The sequence below is a fragment of the Excalfactoria chinensis genome, chromosome 1 (genome assembly GCF_039878825.1).
Source record: "Excalfactoria chinensis isolate bCotChi1 chromosome 1, bCotChi1.hap2, whole genome shotgun sequence".
NCBI lineage: Eukaryota > Metazoa > Chordata > Aves > Galliformes > Phasianidae > Excalfactoria > Excalfactoria chinensis.
Window position 1 is genome coordinate 128,153,902 of NC_092825.1, and position 22,452 is coordinate 128,176,353.

Genomic DNA, 22,452 nt, shown 5'->3' on the forward strand with positions numbered 1-22,452 from the left:
CAAGGAAGCATAAATCATTCCAGAGACTACATGAGAATCTTGAAACAACACACCGCATCATGGCTAACAGAACAGAGTTATGTTACATAATAAACTTGAACAGTTATAGGGCAACATGTTATACTACAACATGTTAAAGGACAAAAAACATTTTCTTATTATTTGTAGTTACTACTCTGTTAAACAGTCTGAATGAATGTACACAGCTCTTGAGATTATTCTGCTCTCCATTTCAATGACCTTATGGGCTGCAAGTTAACGTGTCCACTCAATGAAATCACTCACCTATGCTGTACAAATGCCTGATATCACACTGCATCTAAATCATGTAATTCTCTTAATTGAACTCACTAGCATACCAAATGAGAGATGAAATAGAGTCCGGCATGTTTTTTTTTTTCCTCATTCTCAGTCAATCTCTGACAGCTAGTACAAGTTGCAGCATATGCTAAACAGATTAAAATGAGAGGAAAAAGTAGTACAGGCTTCAGACCTTCTCTTTTTTACATACTCATTCTCAGCACCAAAATCAACAGAAAAAAGATGAAAAATTTGCCTTGTAATTATCTACTATGAAGCTAGACATTAAATGTCCTTTCAGCTGTTTTGCCAGCCAAGGCATACATGAGATAGATCTTGATGTTTGGGGTTTACATAGCTAGTGCAGTTTCACATAGCTCAGTGTTTGCTGCAGTGGAAAAAAAAAACAGTCACTCATGACCAACGTGGCAGTGTCCCACTGTCACCAAGGTAAGTGTAGTCCCTGACACAACTTTGCTATTAACATCCCAGGCTCTTAAAGCTGTTCCTGTGATTTCTGTAATCACTGCATAGGCTTCACTTCATAGCCAAGTTACAGGTATGGAAGTCCTGTTTCTTTGCTAGCTGAACTTTCATGTTGCCAGAACTCTCCTGCATGTATAGTTAAGGGAAAAGTACAACTTTCCTGAGAAAAAAAACATGCATTGTTCTTAAAGTAGCAGCTTCTTTAGTATGCTTGACTCATGTGCTCAGTCCTTCCCCACTATGAACTCTGTCTAGATCATATTACAATGTAACATTGTTAAGTAAGAAAAAAAGATTTCTACTTACCCAGCATGTTTAATGTTCCAATAGTGTTGGTCTTTAACGTTTTTATAGGATTATACATGTAATTTGGAGGTGAAGCAGGAGATGCTAGATGATAGATCTGGTCCACTACGGAAAGACAGAGAAGGGAGAAAAGGAAGCATTAATATTTTTCTATGTGATACATTAAAAGAGAAAGTGTAAGAGTTGAAAAACAAGTATTCTTTCTGCATTTCCTAACACTGGAGCTCACATGCTACACATCACATGTTTGCAAACCTGTTTTAAGCCACAGCAAGATGCGCTTTTCAGTAACACAAAATTACACCAATATCATACATCAACAAAGTTAATACATTTCTTTTTCCATATGGGGATTTTTCACTTAAAATAATGCCATTCCCAAAAGATATTTCACACCTTCAAGTTATGAAATCCATTTTACCATCACATTGAATATTACTTACAATCAATGAAGATACACTGATGTCTAGTTGAATTCAAAGTACGACAGCTTGCATACTGACAAGAGATTGTACAGATAATGAACGCTAGTCCCAATATTAACTAATTTACATTGCTGCATTTCTGTCATTGAAGCGTGTAGAAACACAAAGACTCAAACCACTGTCAAGAAATACGCATTCTACACAACAGCAAAAATAGAGCCTAATGTAACTAAGCTAGGTTGCTATACCTTGTGAGTCAAGAGTAGATCAAAAACCAAGGCTCTTATTTCAGCAGATTTTAAGTTCAAAGGTCAATTATATAACTAACCAAGACTTTCTCTCTCCACTTTTTTCAGCCTTGGTTTATGAATTCTAAATGAATTCTACTTTGCTGTTTCCTTATCCATTTATTTTCAGATACTTATCCACATTTTAATAAAACAGATCATTTTCAAAAACAAGCATGGCTGTTTTTGACTTCTCTATTGAAGTACCTCAGAAGACAGATACAGATATCATAAGTGGAATCTGATACAAAGAAGCAAGCACACCAGACATCAGCTCAAATTTGGCTTTGTAATGGGTTATCAAAAAAGTCAGTATATATTTACCCAAAAAAGAACAGCTCATTCCAGAAAACTTAAAGTACTAAAAAAGTCCTTAATAAGCCGCATAGAGCAACAGAATCAGTCTTAAACATGAAGACTGAAAGAATCTCAGCACACTAGTTGATAGCTGATCTGGTTGATGACAGAAGCTTAAGACAAATGCTAACTATGAGACCTGCTTTAGCATATCGTAGTTGAAAATATCATCATATGAAATAAGCATGCAAGGTTAGAGATACTACCAGAGGATGCAGAGATGGTGGGTAGAAAAGTTAGTTATAATACAAACAGTATAATAAAAACCAGATTATTTCTTAGAAGCAAAATCCAATACTCCACAAACCCAAACAGTGAGCCTTTCATAATATAACAACCATAAATACAGAAGTGTTTTTTCTGACTTCTACATAACATGAATCACAGTGTGTACGGTCTTCAGCAACTAGAACTGCAATAACCAGTTGCATACAAAATGTCAAAGCAGGCTAGAGAGCTGAAGTAACACAATTATGGCAGGTATGGTCCCAATGGTGAGTCCTTATTCTCACATTAAAAAGTGGAGAGAAATACAATTTCCTGTATCAGACTTTGCTATTTATTCTCTTCTCAACAGAAAATGTTATTTCCATTCACTAACAACTCCAGCACAGTATCAAGAGAGCTTTACAAAGCACGCAACCTACAGTAGAAACAGGGATGGTACCCAAGATGGCCTGATGCAGTGAGTGCTGGGGCCTGAATCTTTATTCAAAGCCCTGCCCTCACTGCTAATGCTGCTGACATAGAGGATACTGTCCATCCCTGAATACAAACAAAATATACAAATGTCTCAACTCATGATACAAAATATCACTCTCCTTGCAGCACAGTACAATCACAGTACCAAAGAAAAGTTGTAGATTGAAAGCTTATGAAAGAAGTGGTTGGAGAAGCTACTTATCATTGCTCTTGGCAGCATCAACATTGCTGCCAGCAAGGTGGCTCAGAGAAAGGAAACCAAGTGACAAGTAAAGTCACCAGCTGTCACCAGACTTCAACTGTCATCCTATCTTTACTGCTTCTCTCCAGTCCTTCACAACCCTTTTTACATCTACTTTCCAACAGGCTTTAGTGAAACATTTGCAAAATGAAAACATCACTTCAAAAGCACTGATGAGTAAATTACTGTCTAGACCTATGCTGTCAAAGGAGAAGTGAACACCTTCCAGCCCCTCTAACTTCATCCATAATACACAATTTTCAATGCACAGCCACTCTTAAAGGAACAGTTCCCATACAGGCTCAAGGTTATTCATATGAGCAGTGCCAAAACCTACCTTTCCTTTCTCTGCATCAAGATACAGACAGGCATAAGATTATCCAAATTGCCATACAGTTGCTAGCCAGAAACAAATACAAATAAAATACAAAACCACAAAGACTGCTTACTGGAGAAGGGATGTACAAGTTTGGGTTACTTTGTGACAACTGACGGCAAGTTTAGAACTCCTGAAGGCAAGATTCTTTCACTGCAAACACAAATGATTCAAATACAAGCCTGTCCACTAAATAGAAGCTCAGCATCATAGAAACTTCCATTGTGCAGAGAAACGGCACTTGATCCAATTAAGGTGTTTAGTTCAACTGAAACTACTCGTAAATTTCCACATGCTTGCATTTGTGTTAATTTTTATTTTTCATTTATTGTAAAACTTATACAACATGCTTTGGGGAGACAAAGCTGGACTCTGCTCACATTCACTTATTTTGTACTAAATAAGCTAGGCAGTGCTCTTGCATGCACCTTTAAGAGTGTCAGCAAACTATTTCTTTGTGCACAATAGCAGCTGATAACCACATCTCAGTAATGAAGACAGAGATACTAGTAGCTTTAAAGTGCCCCGTCTGTGGTATGACCACAATCTTGTAACTCCACTTCAAAACTGGCTGCCCTGCTCCATTTAGGAAGCTAAAACGGCAGCTCACAGCAGAAACACAGACTGCAATGCATGAGGGGGGGAAAAATATATATATATATATATATATATATATATATTACAAGTTTAAAAAACATTCTTTCCCTACACAGTCAACACTAGTGAAAACTTGAAAGAAGTGTATAAACAGAAGGGAAAACGACCGCAAGTGGGGATAGTGATAGGACAAGGGGGAATGGTTTTAAACTGAGACAGGAGATGTTTATGTTAGATATTAGGAGGAAGTTTTTCCCACACAGAGGGTGTTAACACACTGGAACAGGTTGCCCAAGGAGGCTGTGGATGCCCCCATCCCTGGAGGCATTCAAGGCCAGGCTGGATGTGGCTCTGAGAAGCCTGGTCTGGTGGTTGGCAACCCTGCACATAGCAGGGGGGTTGAAACCGGATGATCTTTGAGGTTCTTTTCAACCCAGACCATTCTATGATTCCATGGCACTCATTTTCAAGTCACTGTGTAGACTGAGTACATTATTTCTATCCTTTATACCTTTAATTCAAAACTTTATTTGGTAGTTTTAAATGCAGCTCTGTTGCCATGAAGCAGGATAGGTCACAGTAACATCAGCTCAAGCATTCACTCTCTTTTATACTCCAAACTGTATCTATGAATCTTCACACTAAAGTTTACAGGAACACCAGCCAAAGTGCTCTCAAGTAAACATCTTGAGGAAGTTGTAATATTAAAGAATGTAAAGAATGAGAGGTAAGAAGTCAAACAAAGGTGAATTTCCATGAATACCTCATCCTTTAGAAAATTATTTTGTTCAACTAGAAAAACCCACATCTATTAGTTTCAACCTTGACATAAAAAAAAAATCCCAGATAATTTAAGAACATACAACTCAAATACAACAACAAAAAAGTTCATAGAAACTTTATTTCCAGATTTTCTATTTCTTGCCCTTCAAGCACTTCCATTCCATTAAGAAATTCAGTACCTTTGCTTTTCTCCTTGAAAAAAGTCCTGATGAAAGCTAAGTGTCCCTGTGCAGTTTCTGCTGATTGCCTTCCCAAAACGTTACAGCAACAGAAATTCTACTGCACAAAGTCAGTCAGCACCACAGCAAACAGCCACAGGGTTAAGAAATAGAACTTGTGTTTTGACCATTTATCACGGTCTCTGGACAATTCAGATCAAGTTAATGACTCACACAAGGTAGATTGTATTTATGCCTCACTATCAAGTTAAAAAAAAGATTCATCAAGAAATGTAGTGAAAGCTACGCATCCTGAGAGTGCACTCACTTTCCATATCAAAAGCACAAACGTTGTTCTTCCTAAATCAGAAATGAGGTCTCCTTCCAAAATAAAGCACAGATTACTCTCTCTGGAATATAAGTGTTAAACATCCCTACATGACCTCATTCAAAGAGGACAGCATATAAATAGGAATTCTTTAAATACTAACCTCCTTTTCTCAGGACTTCTCCCATCATCATAATTTCCATTTTCAAATGAAAAGGACTAACTGGGACTAAAGTGCTATGGATCCATGTCAGAAGGAAAGAAAACCATCTTTTTAATCTGTTGCAATAACTCCCTACCCATTCTCCTCTCCCCATCCTATTTGTTTTTCCCCTCCCCTCTTTTCCTTCCTGGACACAAAACTCTTCATTGTGTTTTTAAACTTTACCACGTTACCACTCTATATATTTCATTTCGTTCTTAATACTTAGTTAATTTTGTTGTAATATTTAACCACAGCAGCTTACATTTGTGCTGTTGGAGGTAAGAGAAGAAATTCAATAAGCTATGTGCTGAAAGAGGTTACAACCTGGTAACATCAGACATTAGCAAATTGGTGTCTTAATTACACAGAACATGGGACAGGTAGCAAAAGGATCACAGAATTCCTATCTCTTTTTTTTTGTGCCTAGCAATTGGGAAACAGCTGATAATTCTCTGAAAAGTTCTCAAGTGGCAGTTAGAACAAAAGTAATGGAGGAAAGATTAGGAAAGCTGACAAACTAATGTAGCTGTGGTATAAGCTACTACCACCCGGAGTCAATTAATAAGATCTTAGTCCTATTATCCTGTCAGTGAAAACACAAGTTTGAAGTAAAGTAACAGACAGTAACTGAACCAATACGTTATCAGAACTAAGAAGGAACACATTTGTAAAACGGATTCAGTAGCATTGTCAGGAATTCATCCCAAGCAGTAGTACAGGAGATGCAATTACTATAGATTTTTTCCAGTGAAATCTGGCCCACGAGAATAAAGCTTGAGTAATAACTGAAAAAAATATAGCCTCAGATTCACTTTTTGTTTCAAATGAAAAAAAAAACCAAAAAACCCAACAACTAGACCACTCAGAAGGAACAGAAGAAGGAATAGAGCAAAATTACCAAAATTCCAGCATAATAACTTTTTCCACTGATTCATTATACACTGATATATTCCCAAAGCCTATATGTGCATAAGTATTTTTTAAATAGCTGTCTTACAAACTGGCATAATGGCTTGACGCTTTATGATAGTTCAGATGCTGAGTTGCTCCTACGTCTTTGAAGTGAAATGCTCACACCTAAACCAGGCACACTGTTTGCCATAGAAAAAATGTGCAAGGTAACTCAGAGAAGTGAGTTGACTTGCTCTATGAAAGAGTTCACATTCCTCTGCAAGTGGTATGAAATCCAGAGTACCAACGCCTTTAAATTAAGCTTCTTGGTCCATGCCAAATCAAGATTCAGACTCTGTATGCAGGCACGTGCATGTACACAAGGATATGGAACAACAGATGGGACAGACTGATCTTCTGCCAACCTGCCTTCTCGAAATATCAGTAATGTGACGGTAATGTTAAACATCTCCTTCTCCCATCCAATTAGAAAGGATGAACATTCTGATTTAAAATAATTGATTTCAAAGACAAGAGTTATTAAGCTCTCAACCCACTCTGCTCATACAAATTAGAACAGTAAACAAAGTATACAGGTAATAGATCAATGCACAAGTCAGTACATAAACTTCATTTCTTTACAAATGTGTTTATCAAAATAAAGCATAGCCAAATGCAGATACTAAGGCAGTAGCTACTCACCTTCAATGTACAGGGGCTCAACGACATCATGATTTATCAGTTCAAAGTTCTCATGACCAATCCAGTGCTCCACGTTTCTTTTCCTGCCCGTAAAGAAGTTGTCCACAACTGTAACCTCATGGCCATCCATCATTAGTTTGTCAGTAAGATGAGAACCCACAAACCCTGCTCCTCCAGTTATCTGCGTTAGGACAGTTGGTATAAATTTCTTTTTCTTTTTACAGAAACACCAGACAAAGTCTACAAGCATGAAAACAGAAGAACAGTAGCTTTCAGATCCTTGCTTACCCCCAGGGGAAACAACTCCATTTCCATGTTCACTTTTTTACCCAATATTTAGGGTATCTAAAATTTTGAGAGACATATGCTTCATCACTTTCAACCTGAAAGCTCAGCTAAATATTCAACAAAAACTCTTAGAATATATTATTTTAGTTCCCTCTTTTTTTCCTACAAATTGGATTGTGCCCTTTTATGATATAGCGAGATCTAAAATATACCCAAAAAGAATTCTCCACCATCTCCATTTCTGAGGAATAAAAAAAAAGAATGACAGAAATCCACATAAGTTTTGTCTAATACCAGAAATATTAAATCCAGCTTCTGTCTGGATTAAATGGAAAACACATTGGTGTCCTAAGTACTACAGATTATTTCACATCACAGAGGTGAAAGGCCTCTCATCTGAAATAGCTGCTAAAAATCATCCCATCATTTTGCTTTCAGCCTCACACATCATTAGCTCCAACAAGCAGAAGTAAAACATTTAAAATCTTCTGTTCTTCCACGGTAGAGGAAAAAGGAATCAAGGACACTATTTGTTTTTCCCCTTCGTGCACTTAAATTTGTAAGAGCAAACAACATTGAAGAAAAACAAACCACTAACACAGTGTTCAAGCAGTCAGAATTACAAGTAGTAGCACTGCAAGTTGTGTGACACATCCACACACAAATATTACTTCCTCCGTGCTTTCAAGAACACATATAGATGACAAATGCTCTGAAAGAACAAAGGTAAAAGGCCAGTGTGGCATCAAGATATACTGTACGACTGCATGATGAAATTTTGGAAAAGTGACTCCGCTACTGATTTCCACTCTTCAGTTGCAGTGACAACTAACCAAATATAAGGGCATGGTAGAGCTGTCAAAGAGCAATCACACTGATGGAGTGCCATGATGACAAAGCACTGCATGTAGAATAATATAGATGTCTGAAGTTCTTTCACTTTGTGTTAACCAAAGTCTACATGTGTCCCCTCCTGAAAAAACAAAACCAATAACAACAACAACGAAGAAACAACCAACAGATGAGCACAATTTTTCTCATTTTAAAATCAGGAAAGAAACAAAGCTAATAAACTAAAAAGAAAAAAAAAAGCTATTGACATTAGCTCTCTTCTCAAAAATATAGCTTTCAAACTCTTGTTCTCCCACACGTTGCCTTCCATATTCAAAATTCAAGACTGTCAGTGCCAAAGGCATTGTTAAGTACCAAGTTAATAAAGGAAACATTTAGTTGGCCTACTCAATATTCTTTTGCATTTGTCAGTGCTTCCCTGCATGAGATTTGGATATGTGACTCAGTTCTTTAACAAATGTAACAGAGAAAGAGGATTGAGGAGTAGCCCTCTTTAAAAGAAAGAAATGACCTTGGGGCTCCCACTATCCCATAACAGACAGCAAATGATAAGAGCAAGGAAAACAGAGCAATAACTGATGGAGAACATCCTTTTGCCAGGTATCAGCATCTACCAAAGGAAAAATGAACACATAGAAAATCTACTGCCATTAGCTTATCCTGACCTGGAATTCCACAACTGGCAGCCTTGTTGCAAGTTCTAAAGGGTTTATCTTTTTGTAGTGATCAGGACCAACATTTCCTGTAGAGTATATGAATCCATTAGAAATCAAAAGAAGCACAGTCAGAAGGTCAAAGGAGGTGACCCTGCCCCTCTACTCTGTGCTGGTGAAACCTCACCTGGAGTACTGCATCCAGGTGTGGACCTGTTGGAATGTGTCCAGAAGAAGGTCACAGAAAATATTCTAAAGATGGAACACCTCTTCTATGAGCACAGGCTGAGAGAGCTGAGGCTGTTCAGCCTGGAGAAGAGAAGGTTCCAGAACACCTGATAGTGGCCTTTCAGTATCTAACAGGGAGCTACAGGAAAGAAGAGAACAGACCCTTTAGCAGAATCTGTTGCAGTAGGACAAGAGAAAATGGTTTCAAACTTAAAGAAGGGAAATTTAGTTTGGATATAAGGAAAAAGTCTTTTACAGTGAGGATGGTGAGGCACTGTAACAGGTTGCTCAGAGATGTGGTGAATTCCCCATCCCTGGAGACTTTCAAGACCAGGCTGAATCAGGCTCCAAGCAACCTGATCTAGTTGTAGATACCCTTTCATTGCCGAGGAGTTGGACTAGATGATCTTTAAAGGTATCTTCCAATTCTAAGGACTTTGTAATTCTATTCCTTCAACTAAGGAATATGAAAATGCCCTGTCGCTATTTCTACTTCCAGGTTTCTAGAGAAGACAAATTCAGTGCTTGCAATCTATCTTCAGTGCAGTAAAACAACTAAAGCTATATTCTTTCCTCATCTCCTAACCAAAGTGTGCACTGTTTGCAGCACCCTTTCCCATCATATGCAAGCAAAAGGGACAAAAGGAGTGGAAAAAAAAAGCACAAGCCAATTTTGTTAGAAAAGAAGTTCAAAGTACATGAACTCTGGTTTTACCATAGAACTGTATTAACTTTATTAACATATCATTTCCATAGGTATTAGATTATGAACTACCTGGAAAAGGAGCTGAATTTCCCCTGGAAAAGTAAAGAATCGTATAAATTACTTATCATTACTTGCGGCTATGTTAAAAAAATATACAGAGAGAAGAATTTTTCACTGGAGCTCTCTGTATAACCTTCCTGTAATCACTTATAAAAGCAAGGTTAATATACTTCATTTCTAAATATGACTTCCTGCAAATCACAATGACATATTAATCTCCAAAATCATATAGTGCACATGACTCATTTCCATATCAGAATTGAAGCATTAGCACCTGAGGCTTAAGAAGACATTCCTCAGCAAGACCTCATTAAAAAAAAATATGTACTTAATTATTTAAGAGTGTCAATGTGCCCTGTAACTTCAGCATCTACTGAAAAGCACAAATATTACTAAATATTCTGTAAAAGAGGCACTTAAATACTTGTCTATTTAATAGACAGGTTCATTTCTGTTATCTGCAGTCAGATTCAAAATACCTAATGTCCCATTTGGAAATTACATCAAATTACTCTGTTTCTGGTGGTCTAAAATACTGAATTCAGAAAGAAATAAAAAACACCAAAACCATTTTAAAAAAATACACAACATACTGAGCTTGTGCCAGCCCTTTCATCCATAACACTGCATAATTCCCTCTCTTGTATAAGACAGCTTGAGGCTGGTCACTTCAGAAGACTGAGAGAATTAGATAAAACACACCACAGGATGAATGTTAATGGATTGAGGCTCTTTTGATTCAAAGTCCAAGAGTACCTTAGCTGAGACAACAACCCTACTAGAAATTATTTCCAAACACATATGTAGTACAAGCAAAGGGCTGCTAGAATTGTTGTCTGATCACACCAGTTTTGCGGGCATTTCCAGGTTGCAGTTGGAGTTTGTGGTCAGAGAAAAATCAGAATTTAAAATGGTATAGGGAAGTCAGCAAAGCAAGTCATGTACCAAGCTTCATTTGGCTTGCCAATTCTCTTTGTTTACTCCTGACAAAACTTAAAGTCTACACAAGTTCTCCACACGCTGTCTTTTAACTACTCAGAAGAACAGTTTTACTACACGATAACAACAAGTTAATAAATAAAACTGCCCACTTGAGCAGGAGGCCTGCAGTTTACTTTGAAGTAGTTCCCAAATGCAATATAGAAGAAATGACTATATCTCACGACTGTGATTATGACTCATTCATGCTTCTGGGCAGCTCTCCCTGTAGTAATTTAATCTCTGCAAAATGCAGACATCAAAAATGTATTCATCTCCAGGCCGGCAGAAACACTCTCATTCCAGCACTTTCCATTCCCCATCCAGTATCTTCAAGTGGTGAAGTTTAAAACTCCATAACCTATTTTTCACTCAGAGGGTGGTGACGCACTGGAGCAGGTTGCCCAAGGAGGCTGTGGATGCCCCATCCCTGGAGGCGTTCAAGGCCAGGCTAGATGTAGCTCTGGGCAGACTGATCTAGTAGTTGGCAACCCTGCACAGAGCAGGGAGGTTGAAAGTAGATGATCATTGTGGTTCTTTTCAACCCAGGCCATTCTATGATTCAATCCCAGGCCATTCTACCATTCTATCATCAGCAGATACTGATACTTCTCTTGTAAACACCTACTCACTTATTCTATAAGAACCTTAGGTGATATAGTTACAGCTGCAGACATCAGCAACTAAAAACCTTTCAGAGTAGGGCTCTCTGCTACCTTCCTCATGATCCATCTCAATTTCAACAAAGAAACAAGTAGCCTACAAATCTATCTCCTTCAAGCTGTCATAAATGAATGAAATTAAACTAAACTTATGAGATTTGAATTTCCTTGTCCTGACTTAACCTTCCTTTCTTTTCCACTCTGAAACATTCGTAATGCTTCAAAATAACAAACAGATAAAATAACAGGGAAATGAATACTCCTTAAGTTTAGCTACACCTCCTTAACAGCACTGCAGAGCAGCTTCTTTTCTAGCCTTATGGCTAGATTTCACCCAATTCAATCACACAACCTTTCTGCCATGATATGCATAAGAAGTTTCCCAATCTACAAGTTTAAGGCATCTGAGAACACAAAGATCATTTAGAAATGCAAGTCTATGATGTCAGAAGCAGAGTACAGTAGCTTAATCAACAAGTCAAAACTCCAAACTGGAGCCCAAGTCTAATGCACACTCACTGCGTTTGAGCACATCACAGCAGGTAAGTGAAGCATTAGCCCAAACTCCATGTAGCACATACGATAAAAAAAGGTAGCTTATTTTACTCCGGTTCATAACTTTAATTAACTATATTAAACTGATCACATTCCATCGAACTCTTATTTCCCAAGCACAACCCGTGAGTAAATACAGACTTACCAAGATTCTTTTACGGTCCTTTTCTGATAAAAATTTCACTGGTGGGTATTTCTGGGTAAAACTATAGAACAAACCAAAACAAAGAAGAAAAAAAAATACATAAGTTGGAGCTTTGCTTCTTTCACACAGTTGGCTTTAAAAAAGGAAACATTATTCTAACAATCCCTAATTTTTGAAGTTCTAAGGCTACTTTTACTCTATTTTTCTAAAGAAGAATCTAGACCAACATTTGAAATTACCTACGCTTTGTCAAAGCACTGAAAAACATAAAATCTGATCTGCAAGAAGCACATAAAACTTTTGCTTAACTGATTTTCTAGTGTGATCCACTTGGCTTCTAACTGTTGAAAGCAGAACTGAAGCCAGGCCTGACGTCACAAAGTAAAATAGCAAAACGTGAGCTAAACTTTAAAAAGCAGGCAATCTTAAACAATTACACTTAAAGTTTCAACATAATCGCTATCGTGCTTACAAGCAGAACACTGAAGAAACTCTCTATGACGCCCCTGTACTCGGCATTGGTGAGGCCTCACCTCGAGTACTGTGTCCAGTTTTGGGCACCTCAGCATAAGAAAGATATGGAAGTACTGGAGCAGGTCCAGAGAAGGGCAACGAGGCTCGTGAAGGGCTTGGAGAATCAGCCCTACGAGGAGAGGCTAAGGAAGCTGGGGCTGTTTAGTCTGAGGAAGAGGAGGCTGAGGGGAGACCTTATTGCCGTCTTCCAGTACCTGAAAGGTTCTTACAGCAAGAGTGGGGCAGGTCTCTTCTCACTAGTGACAAGTGACAGGAGGAGGGGAAATGGCCTCAAGTTGCGCCAGGGCAAGTTCAGGTTGGATATTAGGAAGAACTTCTTTACAGAAAGGGTGGTTAGGTACTGGAATGGGCTCCCCAGGGAGGTGGTTGAATCGCCATCCCTGGATGTGTTTAAGAGCCGTTTGGATGTGGTACTCAGGGATATGATTTAGCAGAGGTTTTTTTGTTTTGTTTTTTTTTTTTTAGAAATGGGGTACTGGTTAGGCTGCGGTTGGACTTGATGATCTTCAAGGTCTTTTCCAACCTGGGTAATTCTATGATTCTATGACGCTTTAACTTTAAAAACAAAGAACAACAACTGAAAATCTTATTCAGTCTGAAAGCCAATCTTAAATTCCTTCTCAAAAACTGGCTACATTATCATTATTTGAATGGTCTGCAAACCATTTGCACTTTAATTTTTTTGAGCCTTCTTTTTTTGCAAAGGAATTCAATCAAAACTAAAATATCCTGAAAATGAAACTATAACATTTGTATTTGTAGGTGCTCTCAGTTTTGAAGTTGATGCTCAGAACCACAAATGCTTGTATGGATGTAGAATCATGCAACTTTTTTCCTCCCCCTCCCCGTTGGCTGGCACTCTGCATACAGCAAATTTCTCCAAATGAGAAATCTCCAATGAAGATCCAAATCCAAATGATGTGAAAGAAGACACAAATTATTTTGTTTTTAAAGTAAGTAGCATTTTAGTCCTGGAGATATTTTAATAATTAGTTAAGGATAACTTTAATAATGTAGCCAGAACTGAAACTATGCTTACCCCTTTCTTCCAGGCAGTCCACATACTAGAGACACAATCGGTTGTAGCAAGCATAAAGCATTTGCATCAGGAATTCACACTGAGATTATATTTTCTTTTACACACAAGCAGACTGACAGAACTGACTCTACACCTCTGATCCTGAATCATCTCCTCTGGTTGTACCCTGCAGTACTGGCCCAACAGGAATTTTTCAGAGACAAAGCATACATACTTCTGTATTTATGACCAATTTCCATCCTAGAGTAAAAACCACTTTCAGTTTCACAGATAGGGGAAATATGGCAAAGGAATCTTCAAACGTCACCCATACAGGAAGACTAAAGTCAGAAGCTACCAACACTTGCCTTATATTGCTACAGGGGTTGGTAATAGTTACCTTAATTCTTTGATTTAAGGCCAAGCAATGAGAAACAGAAGTGCATAAAGCATAACACAGACAAGTAAAGCAGCCTCCCTGTGAGAAAAGGGTAAAACCACCCATAAAAGAAAAAAATAAAAATAAAAATAAGATACCTTGAAATTTTATGAAGCTATTTTTAAAAGTAAGTGTCAGATAATTTGACATAAAAGTCAGACTCCATTTTTAAGGTCAGGTTACATTATCCTGGCATGAAGTGACACTCCTGCCAAAGGGATTTCCCAACCATTCTCGCACCTTCTTTTAGGCCAGCAATGGCTTCAGGGCAGCCTGCAGGAGTCTGGAGCTGACTGAACAAAACACTCATCTGTTGGCAAGAACTCAAGCTTACCTTGACCAAATGCTTTGATGAATACGTTAGCCTAGTAATGCTTTTTGCTGTGCAAATTATTAATTAATTATATTTATTATATATTATATATATTATAATATATATACATTATATGCACTGCACACGCTACCCAAAATATTACATTTCCAGCTTTTTGTAGCTGGAACCAGTACGTTTCAGCACGCATCTGCACTGAACTTAGATAACTGTGGTAGCTGTTCACTAGTAGTACTAAAACCTGCATATTCCTTCACAGGATCTGTACTTTACAAGAATTCAGCACTCACAGTTACTTCAGTGAGATTATCTTCAGCATTAATATCCTTTAGCATTCAAGGGCTCATCCTCACTTAAACGTGATAAAAATTGAAAGGTACCAAAAGCATAAGCAAAACATGAATCTCAAGCCTACAGGCTACAGAATTGACTGCCACAAAGCAGAAACTGTGCTTTTTAACTGATTCCCAAGCTTAGAAAAGATGACCTACCTTTTTTCTAGATCTTTGATTTTCTCCCTCAGAGGTGCAACAGCCTAAAATAAATGAGTAATATTTAAACTTTGAAGAACAGACAAGATTCACATCACAAAACATTCAGATAGTTACTCTGGAGCAAAAATCATGGCAAACAGTCTTTAATGAAGAATTTCAGAGAAGACGCTCCTAGAAACTTGTACCTCAAACTATTCTTTATGTCAAAAACCCTTACATAACTTTCATTAAAGAAAAAAAGTATATATCAAACCATCTGATAGCATGAAATCCCTTAGCGTAGCACTGAAAACAAAGCATATTCAGAGGTAAGGCAGTTGCTCAAAAGAGCAGCCAAGGCTATGAGTAGCACAGTCTTGGTGATAGGAACTGCTAACATTATGATCCCTACTTGACTTAAACAGAAACAAACACAGAAGCATTAGGTCCAGAGCAATCGCCGTATCTCTCAGAACATGTGAAATTAAAGAAACATCACACTTGGAAAAAAAAAATCTAAAACAATGTAAAATCTGTCTGGGCCTTTTAAAAAACATCGATAAAAGAAAAGTTGATATACGTATATATGAACACAGCTCACCTACTAATGCTTCTGTTTCTATTTTCACTGCACTGAATGAAAACCACCTAGGTCAGCATCTCTTTCAGGTTCTTTATTACAAGACCTGAATTTTTAACAGTCCTGCCAAGTTTCAACAATAGACATACCATCTACAATCATATGTAAATGGAAAGCTGTCTGGAAGTCAACACTTGAAAAGGTATTCAATAATAAGACATAATCAACTCCCATTCGTTTTCTACAAATACTGATAGTTAGAGACAAATAACTCAGGAAATTAAGGAATGAACCAAAATAAGCTTCACAGTCAGCTTCAGAAGAAATATACTATTGTTATTTACTCTACAAGCATCCAGCCCTGTGGAACAACAGCTTCCAAAAAGTCATACTTAATCAGGAAGTTTAAAGTAGTATATAGCTAAAGCTCTAAAAGCAAGAACTGAGGTGCCTGACTTATCAGGGAAGCAAATCTGATCTACCCACCAAATTTCAAGCATGTAATCATTCTTAAACAACTGGGATTTTCAGAATTCTTGTTGCAATGCTTTCCAGAAAAAAAAGAAAGAAAAAAAGATGCAGAAGACTTGACCTAAGAACAGTCTCTCTCCTGATTCTGAGCAACTGTAACAAGCTTTTCACTGCATCTAAAGGAACTGTAGGAACCCAAGACATTGTGTAGATCAAAGTAAATGTGTGTAATTTCACCCAAACACACATAAAGTAATGGAAGTAGTCACCTTGAATACATTTATGTCTATTATTTCACTGTTATTATATAGAAGTGATCAGGTTGGACGTTAGGAAATACTACTTCTCTGAAAGAGTGGTCAGACTCAGTGGAATGGGCTGCCCAGGGAGGTGGTGGAGTCACCAACTCTGGTGGTGTTCAAGGAATGCTTGGACACTGTGTTGAGGGACGTGGTTTAGAGAGAACTATTGGTGATGGGAGGATGGTTGGACGGGGTGATCCTGTGGGTCTTTCCCAACCTTTGTGATTCTATGATTCCAAATCTAAAAGCATCTTGATAAAGGAGTGTTTGTATACTTCCACAGTATTTCACAACAGAGGCTGAAACTGAAATTCAGAGGTGCTGGTATAGAATTTCAGAACCATCAGCATGTTCAATACCCATATCCACTCTAGAAATTGCCAGCACTTGTCCTTAAGGCATTGTTAATGCAAACTAGTCTCAGTAACCAACACATCTAGATTCATTCTTAAACGAAGCAAAACATATTTGTGAGGTTCCAAATATCTACTGAATATGTACTGAGTACACTTTGGAAAGGTGACAGAGGAAATGATCTGCGTATGTCCAATATTAGTAACTCAAGTCAGTTCTCAAGAGGGATCTACAAAGCCACTGCAGCAAATGAGACCACCTCTACCTACTGCTACAGCTTCTCAGAAAGGCTTAGATGGAAAAACAAAACACCAAACAACTGATAGTCACAGATTTATGTTAGTAACTCCACTACAAAGAATAAAAGTTCAAATGTTGTTATGCACAAGTGATATGCTTTGAACGGTCTCAGTGGAACACAGAGTAATTGGGTAAATAATCTCTTTCAATATGAAATGAGAAAAATTGAGTCTTTAAAGGAAAACAAATGGCAATTAGGAAACTAACCTCTTCTATTTTACTTTCTACCTTCTGATCTCCATTTTCCTGAAGAGACCTGTTGGCAAGAAAACACATAATTTATACATAAGCAATGCTTGCTTATACTTTTCCTGTTGAAACAGAAGCTTTATATCATCCTAAATACAATTTAGTAGACAGAGAAAATGAAAACAGCTACGGTCTTGTCACAAAGTATGGCAAAAGCTGAACCACACCCATGGGAAAGAAGTAATAAAATTAAAGACAACAGATTCACTTTACCAACAAAAAATCAATTTAACTGTAAAACAAGTGCCTAGTCATTGTACAGAGACAAAGGCAGTAATGCTTTTAAGTGTAGTTCCATTATGTGAATGCTCAAGAAAACTTTTTGTGGGTCCACATTTACTGATGCTAGCAAAACATTTTAACCTAATGCAACAACTGTAATTTAAATAATAATAGCATATGTGCCTAGCTTTGAATTTTAACTTCCAAGGAACAAGGAAAAAAAAACTATACTGAAACTACTCTGAAGTGATCATCTGATGGGCAACGGTGACTATTCACATATGGTACCTCTCTGAAATGATGCCAAGTTTGGACACAGAAGAATGAAAGACATACTGGTAACTTGTAAAAACACAGGACTGCCCAGGAGTTGGCTTCTTACATAAATCTCTATGGACTTGTTATGTAAAACAACTTAATTAGATGTGTTCATTCATAAGTGAACTTCAATAAATGTAAAATATTTTAATATTTTAACTCTTGAATCTAGTTACATGATTTTTCTTAAGTTTGTATAATTCTTTTTTTTCCCCTTCCTCCCCCAAACTAAACCTTCTGAAAGGGGAATTATTTATCAACCCTTACAGTACTAATTTTTTGCATACTAGAGGATTCATTGGCATCCAACTTAAAATGGAGTTCTTTCAAATAAAACAGAGCTCCTTTACTTGGGACCTGCAGTCATTACACCTAAGGAAACAGAAGGCCCTTTGTTAAGCAGATATACATACGCCACACCATTCAGAGCCAGAGCAACGATTCCCTTCATACCTTTCTGTAAAACTCCATTACTAAGGCCAGTTCAGTTATACTTACTGAGGCAAAAATCTCAATGAGTAGATTAATTTTGTTATATCAGAGTGCGGTACATTCCAAGGCTGCAACACACAGACTCTGAATCATCTTCTTACAAAGAATTGCTTTTTTTCTTTTTTTTTCTAAATAGTAATAGTGAAGTGAAAACACTCCAGTTAACATAGTAAGAATTTAGCATAAGGAAACATTAAGAAATTTGCGTGAATTCTTCAAATGTTTTCCCAAAAGGGTCCACAAAGAAACAACTCCAACCACTGCTTATTCAAAAACACTGGAGCACTGACAACACCAGCACTCTACAGTTTAGTTTCTAATGAGCCTTTCCTCCTAACAATGTTATTAAGAATAGATCTCAGATGTTCAGAAACAGTTTTCCACCAATAGCTCTGTAAGGATCTCCCCAAACAAGAGAGTTGATGTAGACAATTTCTAAGGATAGCTTATAAGGGAATCAACGTGCTGGATCCCATGACCCCCGTCCTCCTCAAACACCTCAATCTTGTCCTTCCTTTAGAAGAGCTTAGCTGCGCACCTAACAGCTGCTGAACTGTCATAGTTGGATGATCAGGAATTAACAAATAATATAAATGATAACTGCCTGCAAGCCGCTGCAGCTCAGCAGCTGCAGCAGTTAACAGCTGAACGCCTCTATAAACTGTGGGAAACAGCAAGAAGGGTAAAGTGGAAAGCTTGAGACAATAACGCATCCCATGGTAAGCTATTCTGGGTAAACCAAAACCCACAGAAAATTCACTGAGTTTCTTACCTTGCTTCAAACTTCCTTCATTCCATGCCAGCAGACATGGTAACTGAATAACTAAGTCCTTGAACAACGAGGTGAAACATTCTGTCCCCTATCCACAAAGACTTTGCTGTAGGGAACAGTATCCTCCTATTCTCTTCACCTTCTTTTCCAGACACAACTACCTCGTGAAATTTCAACATGATGCTCACATGTAATCAGCAGTACTGCGAAATATGCACTGTTTGCATTTATATGTTATGCCAAGGGCAAAAATTATGGGGGAGACAATACAGGATGTTTTGCTTTATGGTACATAAACACCAGATTCTCTCCCAATTAACTATGGGGTAGCAGGGGGTTAAAGTCCTCAAAACCCCATCACCAATTCTAGGTACAGAAGCATAAATGTGATAAGCAGATGATCTGCTACTTTTCAGTGCTTCAGCCTGCACTGCCACTAAGATACTCCAGTTTCTCTTCAGATCGTATGATATGGGTCAGGTTTGCGATGAAGGAAAGAAGAATTTCAGCCTGCGTGCTCAGCTCCTCTAAGCAACTTGCCTTAAACCATCTCCCAGGATAAAAGATGCATAAGGGAACAAGCTGAAGTGTAGAAGACCCTGGGTGAGAATTACAGCAGACATACGCTGCTCTGTGACTGAACACACTGTATTTAAAAGATGGTATCAGCTGCTTAGCAACCATCCAGCAACAGCATAAGCCACTCTTCTGTTTTCTTCCTACTTGACATACAGTGATAAATGTAACAATTTTATTTCAGATAAGGGTATTTAATACAAATACATACGTTACCTCATATTGACAAAGTTTCCCCAGACAGCTGAAAAATAAGAAGGAGAACATTAGTACCATGTAACAACAGTATGAGGTAATTTTTTCATGCCATCATCAGAAGGAACTTAAAACAATACTAGGTATATTCATTACATGATCTAATTAAGATGCACACATGGCAGATACCTATACAAAACAAGTGTCCAGAATGTGGTTTTGGAGTATGAGAGGAATTCTGATGATTACATAAGATGACAAGAGGAGGAAAACTGAATGATTTGAAGAGAACAATTCCAGTGCACATCTGAAGTTCTCTGTAAACAAATTAGCAGAGCCACATATCTGATCACTATCCCCAAACTATACTACATAAAATATACAAGACTTGCCATCGGACACATTAAAAAGAGTCCTAAGCTTGTTTATTAAATATATTGGGAAAAAAAAAACGTCAAAAGCAGGAAGTCCCACGTACCTGCACCACTGGGACTGAAAACTCCAGAACGGCACAAACAAAAAGTGGCCACCACTGGTAACAACTGAACCAGTTCAGAGGTGTCACAACAGCCCTGCATTAAAGGTAGTTGCATATGCTAACGTGCATGCTTATTCACTATTTGTTATAGTGATGTAAACTAAAAACATACCTAAGTAATAATATAACCAAATGCCTCACTGAGCAAGCAATGCTCATTTCTTGTACTTTTTGCTATGGAAAACAGTTCTAAGGAAGACAATAGTATAAAATAATATAGCAAACAGGTATCAGCTCTTTGTGTTCATTTGCCGAATCTATTCTTTACCTGAAAACACACCTGAAACTACTGAGAGTTTAAGCACAAGGACTATCACTTTCAGCTAGAACACAGAACATTGCTGAAAGTCAAAAAGAGACACTACAAAGCAGGCTGCAGAACGGAGCTGACAACTTCACACTGTCAACACAAATAAGGTTAACATAGGACAGTTACGTAAGGAGCTTCACAACAATAGGAAACACAAAACATAGGCTGAATACCTTCAATAAATCATTCCACAATTGGTCTTAAAGAGACAAGGCTCAGTCTGAGCACCCAAATTCCTCTGGGCCTGAAGAAGTGGTAGTCCGTATGCAGTTATGGTATTATTATGCATATAGAAAGTTTCTGAGGCAACCTCGGCTTTGGCAAGCAGCTCTTCAGGCCTTAAGTGGCAGCTGAATCAAGTACTTTGTCTGCATTCAGGCCTTGCAGATACATTCTCACAAACATTATTTACTGATCTCAAGCAGTCAGTAAGGTCTTACAGAGATGAGAACAGCAAATTGCAGCTGCAGACACAGGCAACAGAAGGAACAAAACATACACGAGAATGCAGTAATGCAGTTAGTGTTCCACCCTCCAGGGGATGGCAAAGCCACTGAACTGTGTTAAACTACTGAGTGCTGCCGAGTAATACAAATGAATCCGTGACAAATCATCAGACTAAAGGAGGGCATTACAGCATATGCAATGGTATCATAAAACCTCAGTCTTTGGGGTAGGAGAGAGGTAGAGCTTCACATTTGGACAGATAAAATCCAGCTTGAACTAAGAAACGCCGTGGATTTTTCATTAATTAGATTCCCAGTGGGGAAAAGAGATAGAGCATTGAGCACTAAAGTTACATCCCATTTATTTGCCATCTGGCTAGGATTTTGGAATTATTTGCCATAATATTAGTGGAAAAGGGTTTACTTTTTTCTTTCTCTTCCGTGAATGACTATCATTTGACAACTACAAGTACATAGCTCTCAAGCTATAGATATACAATTGTTTGATTTTCTAGGCTGCTGAAACTCGTACACACAATGCATGGTGCTGTTTGTGCAATGGCAGGAAACATCTGGGCTTGCCTGGTGAAGCAGGAATTGACACAAAACAAGTCGCCAGCTGCAGCACAACCACCACCCAGCCAGTTTTATTGCAACAAAGAGAGTGAAGCTACGCTGCATACAAAAAAACCCCACTTGCTAAAGAAAATGGGCTAACTGGGCATGCTCAGGTTCCACAACAGGGATGGGGACTCAGAAAAGCACCCGCATATTTTCAATACACTATGCATGGTACTAAGAGTTCTGTAGGACTAAATGACCTTCTTGAAACTTCCACAAAGCTTGAGTGCTTCTGTAACACACACAAAAAAACAATGAAACTTGAAGAACAACAAAGTGTATCTCATGCAGAGAGGTGCCACAGAAGTTTGCTTGGACAGAGGGTTCTCACAAAGGATACTAAACGCCCAGCTCTAAAGTCTCTTTGACTACTGTGTGTTTCCATACAGCTTACGTCAAGGTTGAAGGGATCACAGGTTAAGAGGCCAGAAGCCCAAATCAGTGAGTGAAGCAGAACTACAAGGCTAAATCTGAGACAAAATCCCTCAGAGGCACCACAGAACCCATGCCAACCAAGACAAGGTTGCACCAAAAGCTGCAGGTATAGGTGGTTAGAAATGCTTCCCTAACAGCAAGGTCATGAATCAGGCACTACACGCAAACCCGTCTTTCTTTCAAAAGCATCAGACCCAATCTGAGC

At 38.1% G+C, this 22,452-nt stretch overlaps 1 protein-coding gene across 1 annotated transcript in view; it reads right to left on the reverse strand.

Moving 5' to 3' along the window:
* Window positions 1-22,452, reverse strand: part of UXS1 (UDP-glucuronate decarboxylase 1) — a 58,400-nt gene that overhangs the window by 26,292 nt on the left and 9,656 nt on the right. Inside the window, exons 2-7 of the mRNA XM_072333040.1 lie at window positions 19,919-19,946; window positions 17,281-17,329; window positions 15,085-15,128; window positions 12,272-12,332; window positions 7,145-7,325; window positions 1,093-1,197 (exon numbers count right to left, since the gene is read on the reverse strand). Of these exons, the coding sequence (XP_072189141.1) occupies window positions 1,093-1,197; window positions 7,145-7,325; window positions 12,272-12,332; window positions 15,085-15,128; window positions 17,281-17,329; window positions 19,919-19,946 (468 nt within the window). The remainder of the gene's footprint in view (window positions 1-1,092; window positions 1,198-7,144; window positions 7,326-12,271; window positions 12,333-15,084; window positions 15,129-17,280; window positions 17,330-19,918; window positions 19,947-22,452) is intronic.